This window comes from Chrysemys picta, chromosome 1 (assembly GCF_011386835.1).
Source record: "Chrysemys picta bellii isolate R12L10 chromosome 1, ASM1138683v2, whole genome shotgun sequence".
NCBI lineage: Eukaryota > Metazoa > Chordata > Testudines > Emydidae > Chrysemys > Chrysemys picta.
In genome coordinates, this window is record NC_088791.1 from 308,711,373 (window position 1) to 308,728,150 (window position 16,778).

The 16,778-nt window shown below is 43.8% G+C and overlaps 1 protein-coding gene across 1 annotated transcript; it reads right to left on the reverse strand.

The window, feature by feature from the left end:
• Positions 1-3,062: 3,062 nt before the first annotated feature.
• Positions 3,063-5,203, reverse strand: LOC135980896 (uncharacterized). The gene is made up of 2 exons (XM_065581374.1): positions 4,627-5,203; positions 3,063-3,632 (listed from the first exon to the last, which is right to left on the reverse strand). Exons 1-2 carry the CDS (start codon positions 5,201-5,203, stop codon positions 3,157-3,159), a joined length of 1,053 nt encoding a protein of 350 aa, XP_065437446.1. The 3' UTR covers positions 3,063-3,156.
• Positions 5,204-16,778: the final 11,575 nt, after the last annotated feature.

The window sequence follows — 16,778 nt, forward strand, 5'->3', positions numbered from 1 at the left end:
ATTCCAGTTTTGCACGGGAGACCAGAAGTTGGGCCAAGGTAACACTACATTGCAAAAATAGTGGCAGCTCACGCTCATAAAAAGGACAACGTCATCCCAGCATTAGCATTTGTTATAGGGGATTGTTTTTTTTAATCTTTATTTTGCATGCTTCAAACACAGTTACACAGCGAATACAATATCAGGGACAAAATCAATGATTTATTATGTGATCTTGAACAGTCCTCTCAAAAATTTCCCGCATTAAAATGATGTGTATTACAAAATAAAATAGTTTTTGTTTGTTTGTTTGTTTGGGTACAGATAAGAAAACATCTGACAAGAAAAAACACACCTACTCTATTTCTTTCCCCATGTTTCTGTTTTAAACTTTTCTATTTTACAGTATTCACAGTCAGGGAGACTGCTACAGAGGAAGTGAGGAATAGCAACTATATTTTTGCATTTGTATTGTGATGCTCTAAAACCTTTTTCAAAAGCCCTAGGGAGAAAATATCACTGCTTCTTGCATTTGGAGTGGTGTCACTCCCCAGTCTGCATTTAGCACACTGTATACGTACAAGATACGTATTTGAAAATTCCAAACATTTGAAACCCAGCCAGTACTATTGCATTTGAACAGAAAATGAGAAATAGAAATCAATCTCCATTCAGCCACAGAACATTGCAGATGAAACTTTTGTTACACAAGGCCTGATTTTCAAGCTCATAGATGCTCAGGGTCAAAGATATGGAGGTTAACTCAGGCCTTGTCTACACTACGAGAGTAGTTCGATTTTACTTGCATCGAATTTTTGTAATCGATATTGCAAAGTCGAACGTGTGTGTCCACACTAAGGACAGTAATTCGACTTTGTGCGTCCACACTAACGGTGATAGCGTCGACATTCGAAGCGGTGCACTGTGGTCAGCTATCCCACAGTTCCCGCAGTCCCCTCTGCCCATTGGAATTCTGGGTGTAGCCGGCAATGCCTTCTGGGTAACAAAATTAGTCGAGGGTGCTTTTGGGAAACTGTCGTCATCCGTCCATCACTCCCGCCCTCCCTCCCTGAAAGCGCCGGCGGGAAAACAGTTCGCGCGCTTTTCCAGTCATTGACAGCGCGGACGCCACTGTACTCCGAGCATGGAGCCCGCTGCGACCATCGCTGCAGTTGTGGCCGCTCTCAACGTCTCGCAGCTTATCATAAAGGTTTCCCTGAGGCAGATGCAGAAAAGTCAGGCAAGGAGGCTACGGCACCGCGGTGATGTCCTGAAGTCTGAGAGTAGCACAGACCTGTCAGAAAGCAGGCGACCCAGCGCCGAGGACATCACAGTGGCAATGGGTCATGTTGATGCCGTGGAACGGCGATTCTGGGCACGGGAGACAAGCACTGAGTGGTGGGACCGCATAGTGCTGCAGGTCTGGGATGAATCCCAGTGGCTGCGAAACTTTCGCATGCGGAAGGGAACTTTCCTGGAACTTTGTGAGTTGCTGTCCCCTGCCCTGAAGCGCAGTGACACCCGGTTGCGAGCTGCACTGAGTGTACAGAAGCGAGTGGCCATAGCCCTGTGGAAGCTTGCAACGCCAGACAGCTACCGGTCAGTCGCGAACCAGTTTGGGGTGGGCAAATCTACCGTGGGGGTTGTTGTGATGCAAGTAGCGAAGGCAATCGTTGATGTACTGCTGCCAAAGGTAGTGACCCTGGGAAACGTGGAGGCGATCATAGATGGCTTCGCAGCGATGGGATTCCCAAACTGCGGTGGGGCCATAGATGGAACTCACATCCCTATCCTGGCACCGGACCACCAGGCCACCCAGTACATTAACCGAAAGGGATACTTTTCCATGGTGCTGCAAGCACTGGTGGACCACAGGGGACGTTTTACCAACATCTACGTGGGATGGCCGGGCAAGGTTCATGACGCTCGTGTTTTCAGGAACTCTGGTCTGTTTAGACGGCTGCAACAAGGTATTTACTTCCCGGACCACAAAATAACTGTTGGGGATGTGGAGATGCCTATAGTCATCCTCGGGGACCCAGCCTACCCGCTAATGCCCTGGCTCATGAAGCCCTATACTGGCGCCCTGGACACTGAAAAAGAACTCTTCAACTACCGGCTGAGCAAGTGCAGAATGGTGGTGGAGTGTGCTTTTGGCCGTCTCAAGGGGAGATGGAGAAGCTTACTGACTCGCTGTGATCTCAGCGAAACCAATATCCCCATTGTTATAGCAGCTTGCTGTGTGCTCCACAATCTCTGTGAGAGCAAGGGGGAGACCTTTATGGCGGGGTGGGAGGTTGAGGAAAATAGCCTGGCTGGTGATTACTCACAGCCAGACAGCCGGGCGATTAGAAGAGACCAGCGGGAAGCGCTGTGCATCCGGGAGGCTTTGAAAGCAAAGTTCCTGAGTGAGCAGGGTAACCTGTGATTTTATAGTTTGTGTACTGAGAAGCTAAACCTGCCCCCGTTTCTTTACCCAGGTAATGTTGACTATCCTATCCAGTTACATACCCCCTTCACCCCCCCTCCAACACACGTGTCGAAATAAAAATAGTTCTACTTTGTTAAAGCACACCGTTTTCTTTAATACTGTTTTAGCGGGAATTTTTTAAAACTGGGACGCAGACTGTGGTGCGGGGCGGGTCTAGTGTTGTGATGCGAATGCAGCTTCTAAACTCAAGGATTGACAGGCTCCGCTGCGGTGGGATGCTTGTTTCAACGGAGCCTGTCACCCCTCCTGATCGGGACTGTGTGTATGGGAGGTCTATTTGACTTTGTGGCAGGGGGAGGACGGTTACAGATCCCATGCTGTGTGGCTCTGTGATCCTGTCTAAGGACCGGCGCTTAAGATCTGTAACTGCCCTCCCCCGCCACAAAGTCACAGAGCAACCCACCCCCCCCAACATTACATCAAAACAACCTCCCAGACTAACCGGGGCAACTAGTCACTGCATCACTGCACTGTGTATGTGCCCTGCTGCTGTGCCTGCCCCCGACTATGTACCCTGCCAAAGGAGACTGTCCTGTCCAATTTCCAACCCCCTTTCCCCTCCTCCTCCAAAAGAACATGATTGAAACAGTAGTTAACAGAAACGAATTTTTTATTATCAACTACACATGGCATTGGGAGGTGAAACTTGGACGTGGGCTTGTGTCAGGCGGGAAGGAAAGAACTTTTCAAATTTTGGGAAATGAGAGCCTTCTGCTACTAGAGCTCTCTGCAGGGGTGGAGTGAGAGTTAGCAGGGACTCTGCCGCCTCTCCTTCTTTGCACTTTGGGTGAGGTGGGTATGGGACTTGGTGGCGGGGGAGGGCGGTTAGAGATGGACTGCAGCGGGGCTCTGTCCTCCTGCCTCCGTTCCTGCAGAACATCCACAAGGCGCCGGAGCGTGTCCGTTTGCTCCCTCAGTAGTCCAAGCAGCGTTTGAGTCACCTGCTGGTCTTCCTGCCGCCACCTCTCCTCCCGATCCATGTTGGCTTGGTGCATTCGGGTCAAGTTCTCCCGCCACTGGGTCTGCTGTGCTGCCTGGGCTTGGGAAGAGGCCATAAGCTCAGAGAACATGTCCTCCCGTGTCCTCTTCTTCCTACGCCTAATCCGCGCTAGCCTCTGGGAGTGTGATTCCAGGCTAGGTTGTGAGACAGTCGCAGACGGGGCTGTGGAAATGGGAAAAAGGGAGTGAATTCCTCTGAAAGATAAATGTAGTTGTGAACAAAGAACATAGTCTTTCTCTGTGAACAAGACCATGCACAGCACCTTTCACATGCGCACTCAGCACAAGGTCGAATTCTCGGCCTTCGCATTCTGTGCCTGGGGTCTTGAACAGCACATTTGAGAAGCGAGGCAGCACAACGGAATTTCTGTTGCAGGCAGACATGGTAAGCCGTACACTTGTGGCAGTTTAAAACTTTTATATTACCACTGGCCTCATTTCACATTTAAATCAATGTCAGTCCCTGCTGCCAGCAATCCGGCAAGCGGGAACTCTGCCCCTGTCCCACCCCCTCGCGGCTGTCCCCGGGAATGATCCCTTTCGGCTGCCCCTCTCCCGCCTCCACCGCGTGGCTGCAAACCAGCGGTGACAGTTCTGTAAAGGAACGGGAAAGCAGTCCCAACACTAACATTCCCCTACCTAATTAAAAGCAGGTCACCATGGCCGACATCACCCTGATGAGGATCTCCGAGAGCGACAAAGAGAGAATGCTCCGGGAAAGCCTCCAAAGACCAGGGCCGTATGCCGCCCTGCTGTGCAGAGCAATGATCCCCGAGTACCTGATAATCTCGTGGCGCGGCAACGTGTCGTACTTCGGAGGACCCAATAAGGCCGCTCTCCCCAAGAACCTCATGCAACGGCTTTCAAGTTACCTCCAGGAGAGCTTCATCGAGATGTCCCAGGAGGATTACTGCTCTATCCCCGCACATATAGACCGCATTTTACTGTAGCTGCAGTAGCAGGGAATACACAGTAGAGCGGCTTGTGCAGGACAATCACTGAAAACCGGACATTGCTAGATTTCTTTTCAAAACTTGCACTGCCCCTTACTAAACCGTTAAGCGCCTAGGGCACACTAATCATGAACAACCCATTCTTTTAATTGTTAATATTCCTGTTTTGTTAAAAATAAATGTTTAGATGTTTACAACACTTACTGGCTGATCCTTCACCAGATTCTGTGTCCGGGGTAATGGCTGGGGACGCTTCGTAGGGGATCTCTGTAAGGGTGATGAAGAGATCCTGGCTGTCGGGGAAATCAGCGTTGTGAGAGCTGCCAACTGCCTCGCCCTCCTCATCTCCTTCCTCATCTTCCCCGTCCCCTAACATGTCTGAGGAACCGGCCGTGGACAGTATCCCATCCTCAGAGTCCACGGTCACTGGTGGGGTAGTGGTGGCGGCAGCACCGAGGATGGAATGCAGTGCCTCGTAGAAACGGGATGTCTGGGGATGGGATCCGGAGCGTCCGTTTGCCTCTTTGGTCTTCTGGTAGCCTTGTCTCAGCTCCTTGATTTTCACGCGGCACTGCGTTGCATCCCGGCTGTATCCTCTCTCTGCCATGTCTTTAGAGATCTTCTCGTAGATCTTTGCATTCCTTCTTTTGGATCGCAGCTCGGAAAGCACGGACTCATCGCCCCACACAGCGATGAGATCCAAGACTTCACGATCAGTCCATGCTGGGGCTCTCTTTCTATTCACAGACTGCATGGCCATCACTGCTGGAGAGCTCTGCATCGTTGCCAGTGCTGCTGTGCTCGCCACGATGTCCAGACAGGAAATGAGATTCAAACTGGCCAGACAGGAAAAGGAATTCAAATTCAAATTTTCCCGGGGCTTTTCCTGTGTGGCTGGTCAGAGCATCCGAGCTCGCACTGCTGTCCAGAGCGTCAACAGAGTGGTGCACTGTGGGATAGCTCCCGGAGCTATTAGCGTCGATTTCCATCCACACCTAGCCTAATTCGACATGGCCATGTCGAATTTAGCGCTACTCCCCTCGTCGGGGAGGAGTACAGAAGTCGAATTAAAGAGACCTCTATGTCGAACTAAATAGCATCGCAGTGTGGACGGGTGCAGGGTTAATTCGATTTAACGGCGCTAACTTCGACATAAACGCCTAGTGTAGACCAGGCCTCTGTCTCTGGTGCGGGACTGATTATTGCCAAGCTTGCAACTTAGACCAGTATACTTTAGGAGGGAAAACATATTTCTGTGGCAATTTCTTTTTTAATTGTAGTTACTTGAAGCTGCTCAGAGGATTTCAGCATTAGAATAATTCCCATGTGAGCTGAATTAATGGGCAGAGTGCAGGTGACTATCAAAGGAGCATGCTAAATGCAATCTAGCATATGTCCAGCACTACTCACATATGTGTATATGTATATGGGGGGACACCACCCGACTATATACATGTGTGCATTATAGGCAGTGTCCCGAAAGTTGCCAGACACTTTGCATTATAAGATCCTGTTTTCAGATGTTTATAATTTACCAAACTTTACATGCTGGGTGTCTGTTCAACCTGAAAAAAAAAATCAATTATTCACCCAGTTCTGCTTGAAACTCTCTGGTCTTATTTGCAGAACTGCTAATCACTTAATCCTTTCCCAGCCACTGTGGCGGCCTCGGGCACTGGTGCACTTCTGTCGCTCCTATCCTCTGCCGGTGGCACATAATAGTCTATCCTCATTGTGCGCTGTAATACTTTGGTCTCATTTCAGTGGATTGTTTAGTGTGTGGGTGCTGGGTGGTGTTGGCAGCCTGTGATATACAGGAGGTCAGACTAGATGATTTAGTGTCTCTTCTGGCCTTAAATTCTATGACTCTATTCACAAGTGAAGTCATTGAGAGCTTTGCTTTGGACAAACAACAGGGGTGTTGTGAAAATAAAATTCAATAGTGTTTGTGAAGCACTAGAGTTAATATCTCCGTATGCAGAGCCATGTTGAATAGTGTGCAGTAAATAAGACATGGAGGCACAGTTCAAATGCATGATTCTGCAGCCTTAATGTTCTTTTAACATAATTTTTGTTACCGTCCGCAGATGCATGTATGTATATTGAGAGAGAGTACACACTCATGTGTACACACATGCACTTAATTATAAACTGAATAAAAAATGAACAAAGCTCCAACTTTTAACAAAAAGATAATGTAAATTGCTCCTTCCCCAAAGTATATTCATGTCTTGGAGCAAGAGTCTTCATTAGGATATTGCATTTTCAATTTTTCTTTTAGAGTACAATGCAAAGCATATTCCATGAGACAACATTCCACAACGCTATCAATATTTTATTAATAATGTCTTTTGGCTATATTAATTTACTGTACCAGTCAGAGTTAAAGGAAGTCACTCGCTACTTAATATCAGTTGAGGGAGTGAAACAGAAGTCTTGAAATGCTCATTATCAGCTCCACTTCATAAAAAACCCATGTTGTTTGTTTCCCTTACTAAATTGCTCTTTTCTTCCTTACAGAAAGAAAAACAACAACTTGTTAAATATATGAAAGTCTTTCATATACTTCCTGTAAGGAGGCAGCACAGTAAAATCTTGCACCTTTCCTTGTTTTTCTTAGTTGAGAACATGAACAGTTTCAAAGGAGTAAACAAAGCACTTGATTCTAAAGCATGGTGGCTGGAATCCTGGCTGAAATCGAAAGCTTAAAATGTGAGATTTAGAAGGAATTGCAGAATTCAGGACGAGAGTTACAAAGTGTTTTTGATGTTTCTGCTACCAGTAGTGTGGCAGCAGAAAGGCACACCATTTCAGACCCCCTTTCTCATGATTTTATGTAGTTCAGTAGAGGGTAGTATTTCGACAATTCCAGAGGGGTTCTCTGCTGCCATTGTTATCCATGCTGTTGTGCCACTCAGAGGAGCAGCACTTGAATATGATAGATTGCTGTCGAAAATTGTCCATGCTAGAGAAAGATTCGTGCAAAGAAAAGACGCAATCACCCAAAAGCTTCCTTTGTCATGCCTGCAGAAATGTTCTTCCTAAATAAAGAAAAAGTGTCACTGGAAAATGCTGTGCTGTCCATGCATAGTATTGCTTCATTTTGATTATCCTCACTCACTTATGCCTTTTGAATTTGTGAACTGAATTTCCTGGATACGATTGTGATATGAATGAACCATAATAATAGCTAGTGTCATTTTCCATTCACCAAAGAAGGTGAGAGCATGGAATAGTAACTTTCATGACACAGTAGCTTGTTTAGACTTTGGCATTGGCAGCAATACTAGATTAGGGGCTTAACAGAAGATTCCATCACAGCTAAAACTCATATTCAGGTTCTCATCATCTCATGCCTCCATCACTGCAAATCTTCTCTGGCCGGGACAAATGCAGTCTTGCCCTGTTCATATCCATTCAGAATGCTACTGCAAAGATCATTTTCTCAGCCTGTCTCTTTGACCATATCAAGCCTGTCACAACTGGGTCGTGGGCAATTGTGCCTAGTGGTTGGAGCAGGAGTCAGGTACTGGAGCCAAGAGCCAGAGCTGGAGACAGAAAGTAGGAGTTGAGCCAAGGGTCAGAGTCACAGCAGGGAGGCGGGGATGGAGCAGGACAGGAACAAAGCTGGGAACAATGCAGGCACAGGAGCAATTGCAGCGGCTGCTGAGCTTCAAAACAGGCCTGCTGGATCCCGTCAGCCAATCAGGCGGGTCAGCCAATCAGCCAGTCTTACAACTGAGCTCATTAAGCTGCCTGGAGGCTGGGCTGGCTAGTCCTCAGGATCAATTGAAGGAGCTCACCCTGTGGCACTGCCACACCCCCATCTGAGGCGACTTCTAGGGGCCCTCAACCCAGGCGTTTCAGGGTGAGCTTGCTGGAAGTCCTGCAGTAGATCTGGTGCACGAACATTTTCCACTGGCTCCCAGGACTGGCCATCGGGACCACTGCCTTCCCAATCCACTAGGCAATGAAGCTTACCCCTTAAGTCTTATACTTAAATGGTAAGCTCTTTGTGGTAGGGATTGCCTTTGTTCTGTGTTCGTACAGCATCTAGCACGGGATTCCTAGGCACTACAATTCAAATCAATAATATTAGCATCATTGCTCATTAATTTTATGAGTACAGAAAAGGAGGCTTGCAACAGTAAAGGGATTTACTGTCACATCTAACCTTTCAACATCTGCCAGAACCATCTGCCTTCTGGGCTACCATTTTTAATGTATTTTGATTTAATAAACTTGCTGCTTTGACAGCCATTTTTCAAATACTAACAGGTGTTTGTCCTCATTGGTACATCCCCATGACAGTTAAGGAGTAGCTAGGGTCAGTATTATTTTATGATCACTTAGGACTTTTATATGTGAACGGAATTTTCTTCAGACTTTACAAAGACACCTCTTATTGATGACTATGTCTAAGGTGTTTAAAAATTAACCCACTTTCAATGATCTCAGTTCAAAAAGCATGACTTTGGGGGCAGGAGGTTGCACCATAAGCATTTTGTTTAAGGCATGTGCTTTTCCCCCATGCTCAGATAGCTTGAAAAAAGCAGAATTTTGTTGCACCATCCCCTGGGAATTCACCTTTAGGCTGAGTTAAAGGATGAAAAGTGTCAGCCCTAAAATGAACATTTACAACACTTTTGATTGTGAAAATAGGGTTTTAGGAAAGAAAAGCTTTTCCAGCTAATAACTTAGGCTATTCTTATTGTTAAATGACTTTTAAGGTGAAAAAGTGAAGAATGCCAGAGTTAAGGTTGCCCATGAAATATTAACTACCCCTTTGTGCATATGCATTATGATACAGGCTTTAATTACATGACCACAGACTGTTTTTTCTGCAGCCTCATTCAGTGCACATCTTGGACAGTGTGCAAGGAATGAGACAGTGGGGGAGGGGCTTCTCATTGAACAGTTAGGATGAAACAGATATTGAACAGCTGGCTCATTCAAGGTGTGTTGTGTAGCCTCCATGCTGAGTGATAAAGAGGTCCTGTGGAACAAAGCATATTGCACCTTTAATAAAAAAAAATAAACGTTTAAAAGTTTTCTTTGTATCTGCTCATATAAAAACTACGTGCCTTGTTGTATCTAGGACAGAGGAAATCAATTATTTTTGTCAAGGTCCAAATGTATTGGTCAAGATATAGACTCTGGAGAAAATAATACAAAAACAACAACAACAACAACCACCACCACCACCAACAACGATAATAAGTAAATAAAAAGATTTCACGGTCCATTCAAAAGCATCTGGCAATCCAGATTTGGCCCCCAATCTATTGCCTATTCACTACCTCAGTCTAGGGTAATCCAGCTCAAAAAACTCTATAAGAAATAGCTAGAAGAACTGAGAAGGTTATAAAGATTACCACACTAAAGCCTACTAAATCATACTGACAGAGATTGAATCTGATTAGTTTACTATTCTGTGATCTAGCCTAAATTTCAGGCCTGAAGGACACTCTACAGCCCCCAAAACTTGCAGAAGAAAACTCAGAAATTTGCTGTGCATGGTTTTCTTTGGATGGGTTAATCAAAGATTAATAGAGTATTGTCATGAAACACAGCTATATAAAAGTGACTAGAGTTGGAGGCCTTTCATTCAGCAATCTACACAAAGTTAAGGAAATACACATACAGATAATGAAGGCTATGAACATGACCAGAGAGTAAGATGTAAATGAGGGATTAAGGGACCAGATGGTGATGTTTAATTTAGGAACGGGAGACAGTACAGGAAAGAAAGGGAAATAGCTAAAAGGGAAGAATTTAATATTCAAATGATCTGTTTGGGAAGGAGCTAAAGGTCAATTCACTAGAAATAATTAAATTACAAAGATGAATGGGAAGTATGGGCAACAAGATACCCTGCATGGATGGGAATCGGTGTTCTAGTTCTGAACAGAGTGATACCAACAAATGCTACTCCAATAGTTTATGTCTAATATGTAATGAGAGCGCTAACATTTTTTGACACCCACAACAAAATGGACAATTAATGATTGAGAGATTGAGGGGGCAGTTGGGTATATTGGATATGTAACTACTTAATAAAAAACAGCCAATATACATAATATACACAGAAAGTATGCCTATTTTGACTATATTCTTCACCACCACCCTCCATGCTTGTCTTCTTAGACTGAAACCTTTCAGGGGCAAGGACAGTTTTTCTTGTGTGCAGGTAGTGTAGCACATTTTGAGTGCTACTAGAATACAAAGAATTAACAACTATGGGGATATCTACATTGAGAAAAAGAAAAGTAACAAAGGCAGAACAGAGATAAATCTTGAAGTACGTGAGGAATCACTAGTGAAAAGAAGTAGAATGGTGGGAATTGAAGTAATGAAAGAACTTAATTAAACAAGCGAATGGGAAATATTAAGTGTCACATGCTGTTAAAATCTAAGGCCAGAACTTGAACTGGTATAAATGGACATTTGTGCTGGGTATGGTTTCACTGATATCAGATGGACTCGTTCACCCCATGATGTGTCTGCACTTCTCCCATTAATGTCAATTAAATTGCGTCCAGGGGAGAATAGACCCCAACATTATTACATTAAGAAGGTACTGAACAAAGAGGCTTAACATTAACTGTTTGGAGGTCAGAACTTTGTTATGCTGCAGGTGAGCATATAACTGATCTTTTGGTTTGTCTTAACTTAAACTGAAGTTTTGGGGCTTTTTTCCCCTCACCAAAATGGAAAACCAAAAACATTTTGTTTGAGTAAACCAAAACGTTTCCAAGGTTGTTTTGAATTTCAAAATGAAATGGTTATCTTCCAAACGAGATTTCAGAGGGACATATCAAAATTAGAAACAAGATAGCAAAACTGCTTGTTTCAAAACCATTCGACTTAAAAAAAAAACCACTCATTTTTTATTTGGCCAAAATGATTTTCAAATAGTTTTGGTTGCCCTAAAACTGAAATTTGCAGCAAATTTAATATTCAACTGAAATATTTTGATAGCTGTAGCCTACTCTAATGTGGAACATCAAGGGATGGAAACTTCCTAAGTATTCTTAGAAATAATTGTTTGTCATCCAGTACTAATCCCCTTGCTTTGTGTCTACTAATAAGCAAGGAACTTAAACTCTTAATCTCAGAATTTATAATCAACATAATCTTACACTACCTCCTGTACTAAACTGTGAGCACATGTCACATGCTGACAAATCTTGCCCTACGTTGTTGTGGTGGGCACAGTTAGGATGATCCAAAGGGTTGGATGAGATGCCCTTTGTAGTAAAAGCTTCCTGGTGTTACAGAAAGGAACAGAAAACTCCTCTCTTCTAGCATCTGTTGCCAAATACATCATACAAGCAAGGGTGCTGCTTTGGGCACATCTCCTGCAAGCCAGCACACCATGGGGCCCATGCTATTTAGAGGGCTTTCAGAGGGTATTCTGCCCTGCATTAGGGAGAGGAGTTCTAGGAAAAGCAGATGGAGAGGCCTGCCTATACCCAGCTTCTGTACACAACATATGGAAAGACTTTCATTCACAACCTCACTTACCAAATGGAAGGAGGCAGGGTACCTTCAAACCTCTAGATACATTTTTTTCCACACTGTACGAATCTTTGCAGACCATATTCAACCAATTCTTACACTTTAAAACTGAAATTGCACTCAGTTTTCTTATGCACACTTGCGTAAATCCAATGGAATAATGAACGAGCTTCTATCCAGTGTAGCCACCCACTCTATCCATACAGGTATACATGAGCCATGCCAAGAGAACATCAGCAGATGGTTTTGTATTATTTCGAAAATCATCATGCATATGTGAAGCATGTTTTTTAAATCCTTGTCACCTGACCAAAATCAAAACCTATTTTCGTCAAACCATCAAAAGGCACATTTACAATCTAGGCATTTTCATATTTTTAGCTCTAATATCTCAGATGAGAGGTACGACTTAAAAAAAAAAAAGCCACAAATACTATTCTGAAGAAGCGCTGAGTGTAGGTCGAAAGCTTGTGGAAGTTGGTCCTATAAAATATATCACCTCACCCATCTTGTCTCTCTAATATCCTGGGACCAACATGGCTAAAACAATTCTACAAACAAATACTATTTGTTAGTACAAAAGCCCACTCTCTCCATGCTTGAAAACAGCTCTATTTGGTATGCTTTTGATAAAACTGAAAGCAAGCATACTAAATTTCAACCAAAAGAGTGTAACATTAAGAAAGCTATGAGAAATTAAAACTGATCCTTCAGAATGGGAAAGCATGGGGAACCTTAATATAGATGACACCGCATCCTGATATATGGCAGTGCTAGTAAAATATTATTGAATATGAATTCTGTGACCGAGGTGTGTGTGTGAGAGAGAGAGAGGACACTCACCTATGTTGTTTTAAGTGGTACCAGACCTAAGTGAGATAGTGGGTTGCGTGCTTCATGAAAGCTTCTCAGTTCGTGAAGAGAAGTCAGTTCAGGCATAAAAAAGAAGTTATGAAATGCTGGCCTTTAAGGAATAACTTACCACTCCAGTATTAAAGATGTATAAATTATTTATCCCACCAAACCAAGCTCTGTATATGGAGGGGAAAAAACCACTACAAAATATAGTCACTGTTAAGTACTTCTGACTAGAGGTAACTAAAACTTGGGGGGAAAAAATCTATTAAGGTACAAAAGCATTAAGCTAGAAATAGATTTTTCTTCAAACATATTTTACCAGCTCCTCATGTTTGAAGGAGAGAAGCAAATTCATTGCATCCCCCTTGTGAAGATACCGTACTGTGTAGATAAATCTCTAATAATTTTCATATGACTTTACATTGTGCCTCTTCATATAACCTTGTGGTGGATCTACCCACGTGTGACCTCTGTTTTCATGGGACTTTGTATCAAAGCCTCATTTAGAAACTTTGCATTGCCCTTGGTATAATATTATAGCCCCTAAGGATAGAATAAGATAGAAGAAAAATTTCTTTTTGCTAGTAGTAGAACAAGAGTTCTCCCCCCCCACTCTTAATCAATTGCCCTGTTGAATGAATGAGGTGTGGATGAGTAAGGCATAGAAGGCAGCACCTCCAGACAGCCTCAACTGTTGGAGAGGGGCTGGGAGCCAGACCCAAGGACAATAAAACGTGTCAAGTGGGCTCATTAAAGACAAGCAGACATACCGACGGCCTCGGGGGTTAGAAGCAAGCACCTTCTTTTGGAAACACCCTCTTTGCAGCATTGGGACAACACTCAAAAGAAAGCAGCACAAAGGACCAATGGACACAGACACAGAGTTTGAATCTGGTATAGATTTGCATAAGAGGAAAGCTGCTATAAAAGTGAGGTGTCTTGCAGAGGACTCCGGGTCTCGTCTTGTCAACATGGGAGCATCGATCCGGATCGGCAGAAGCCCGGCTCCACCCCCTCCCCCATCTAACTCACCTAGCCAGTGAAGTTAAGGGGAGCAACTAATTGGTAACAACAAGACGGAGTGTGTTTGTGTGTGTGTGAGAGTGTAAGTGTAACATATTATATGCATATAATACAGTGTTAATGAATACATGTATTACTAATAAATGTGGCGTTTTGTCTTATTCCCCCTGAAAAGATCCTGTGCAGTACTTTAAGTACAACAACTGGTGCCTGCTAACATCACCACCATTATGGGACTGCAAGCCTTTCCATAATAAAGTTCATGTTTATTTATAACTCAGCCCTAAAAATTCTCCACAGGCAGAAACCTAAGATAGATAGCATTATTTTGAGAGAATTCAGTTTTCTTACACTCACTCATTTAGTGCCACAAGAAAACAAAAGCAAAACAGAATCTTTCTAGGCAGCTCCTTGTGATAATTATCTCAAAAACACCACCACCTTATACAATAACGTTTTACAGGGGGGATTGTTTTCTGAGGTGGATTGATCAGTTTAGGTATTTACCAATTAACAGGTAGATTTATACAGTGGAAATTAAGGACCTTAATAGGTGGCTACCTGCTTAGTATAACCTGCACTCCTGAGGCTCTGATGCACTATTGCTTGGCTGTATGAGCAGCAGGGGTAGGCTCCAAGAGTGAACTTTGAGCCACAGACCATGGCTTCTGGCTGGTGTGCACAATACAGCGTCCTGATAGATGCAAGTAGCAGCACTGAGAGCAGCAGTGGAGCACAGATCACAACTCCCTCACCCTGCCAAAATCAAAGTTTACCTTCCGCCCCCTGCAAAGGAGAGGAAGGGCCCTGCCCTAGCCTCCTCCCTGAGGCTGAGGAGAGGGAAAGACATAGCCTGATGCACCCTACTTCACTGTGAGGTGAGGAGAGGACGATGATCCATTAGCTCCCTTTGGAAGACATTCCCCAGGTTACCCTCTGGATAAGAGAGAGGAGCTCTAGCCCCTCCATTCACATTTTAAGGCTGCAGCTCTCCTGTTCTTCATGGACACCAAGAAACACGCTGCTGTCAGCCTGCCTGCCTCCTGGTGATGCCAGTCCTGGGAATGGAGGTGAATGGCATCTGCATGCACTGGAGGATGCACATGGGAGGGGAGAAGGGGTAGAAACTGGGGGTGGAAAGAAGATGTGGAATATGGGAAGATTGGAAAACAGCTGTGTCATGGAGGACAGGGACCAACTTCACATTTTTGTTTGGGAGCACATCTAAAAATACTACGCACATTGTGCCTACTATAAACATGTGGCTATTAGCAACTGCATGCCATAGAGACCTTCACTATTTAGTACTGCAAACCTGTGACCCCTTGTAGGTGCTGTGTGTGAGCACCAAAAATTACAGAGCTGAAAAGCACCTCCTGCATCATGTAGTCTAGCTCTCTACAGAATGCAGGACCAGTCTGCACAGCATTTTTTGCAGTGTTTTAGAGAAGCTACTATTGACACATCTTAACAACCTCTTTTGCCAAACCGTTTCATTGTCTAAATAACATCACTGTTAATAATGCTTTCTTAATATCTAACTCCTTTTAGTTTCAGGCCATTAGACCTTATTCTAACAACTTCACCCATTTTCAATAATCCCTCACCTTCTTATGTTATTACCACTTAAGTATTTTTAGATTGCTATTATATTGCCTTGTTCCTTCTTTTAAGAAGATGTGGATGTGTTAAATTCCCTTAATCTGCCTCCTTAAATCATTCCCTCTAGTCCTTAGAATGTTTGTATTTGTATCAAGCTTATCTTTAAAAAAAAAAAAAAAAAACCCCAACAACAGACACTGTTTCATACATTGCTTAACCAAAGCTGTACTAAGGAAAACTATTATTTACTTAATTGTATATCTGATACACTGAGAGTCTAGATCTATAGATATAATGGGAGGAGGCATCATTTATTCATTTTGCAAAGAACACACCACTGACAGTTCATGTCTAATTTGCTGTCTCTGTTATTTATTATTTACACAGCATCAGTGCTTGGTGCTTTAAAGGCAAATATGAGGACAGGTCAACACATATTTTAAAAAATTATTCCTAAAAGGTATCTTCTACAGCAGTGCCTACAGGAAAAAATGATTATGTCCACACTTTACATTTTAAAAAAATATTAAATTGCCTGTTATGTAATAGCATTTGTCACAGTTCAGGCAACTGCACCTATAATCTTCCTCCGTGATCCACCAAGAGCACACATTCTAGGCTCCTGGCTTCTCAGTCATCACCACTCTAGGATAGAGACCTGTGTGTCTTTCCTTCCTAAACAGGGTTTTGCCAGGTGGCACAGCTCCCTGCATACACTGTGATATTCACAGTGGGTCAAACTGCCTAAACAGGCCAGCGTTTGTGCTCTGCTTTCTCCTCAAAGGCTGTGAATAACGTAAGTGCCAGCAGTTATGAGCAGACACACAGCTCTTTATAAGCAAGCACATTTATTCTTCGGGTGAAAGCATTACAGAGAAAATGTATTAAAAACAATAGAAGTCCTATACAAATTCTAAAAGCTCACCAGAGATCAACACATCAGTCTTATGGGGTGTCAGTAGGTCAAAGTCCTTCCAACCCTTCCCAGGAGGAATTGGGCCCCCCTTTGACAGATGGTCCTGTCCATTTGCTGGATCAGAAAGAAGGCTCTGAGTCAGTTTAAACTCAGGCTATTTATCCAAAAGTCCTTTCTTTGTCTGTTGGTCTCTGGAGAATCTAGCTATGTGAGCTTCTCCAGGTGGTGGTACTTCTCTGGATGTGTTATCACCCCCCGACTGCTCTTAATTCCTGAAGGGCTGTGGTCACCCTCCACCATGGAATTACATACAGTTCCTGGCCCATAATGATACATAAACTTATTACAGTATGATTTGATAAAGATATTGCAGGATATTGCTATAGCATTGCACTAGCACCAAGAGGCCCCGTTCAGCTCAAGGGCCCAGCTGTGG

Bases quoted from the DNA above. Each gene is read 5' to 3' on its own strand.
- LOC135980896 (XM_065581374.1), bottom strand. From the start codon at position 5,203: ATGCAGAGCTCTCCAGCAGTGATGGCCATGCAGTCTGTGAATAGAAAG. The intron at 3,633-4,626 runs GTAAGTGTTGTA...CCATTTCCACAG, and splicing joins ATCTGGTGAAGGATCAGCCA to CCCCGTCTGCGACTGTCTCA.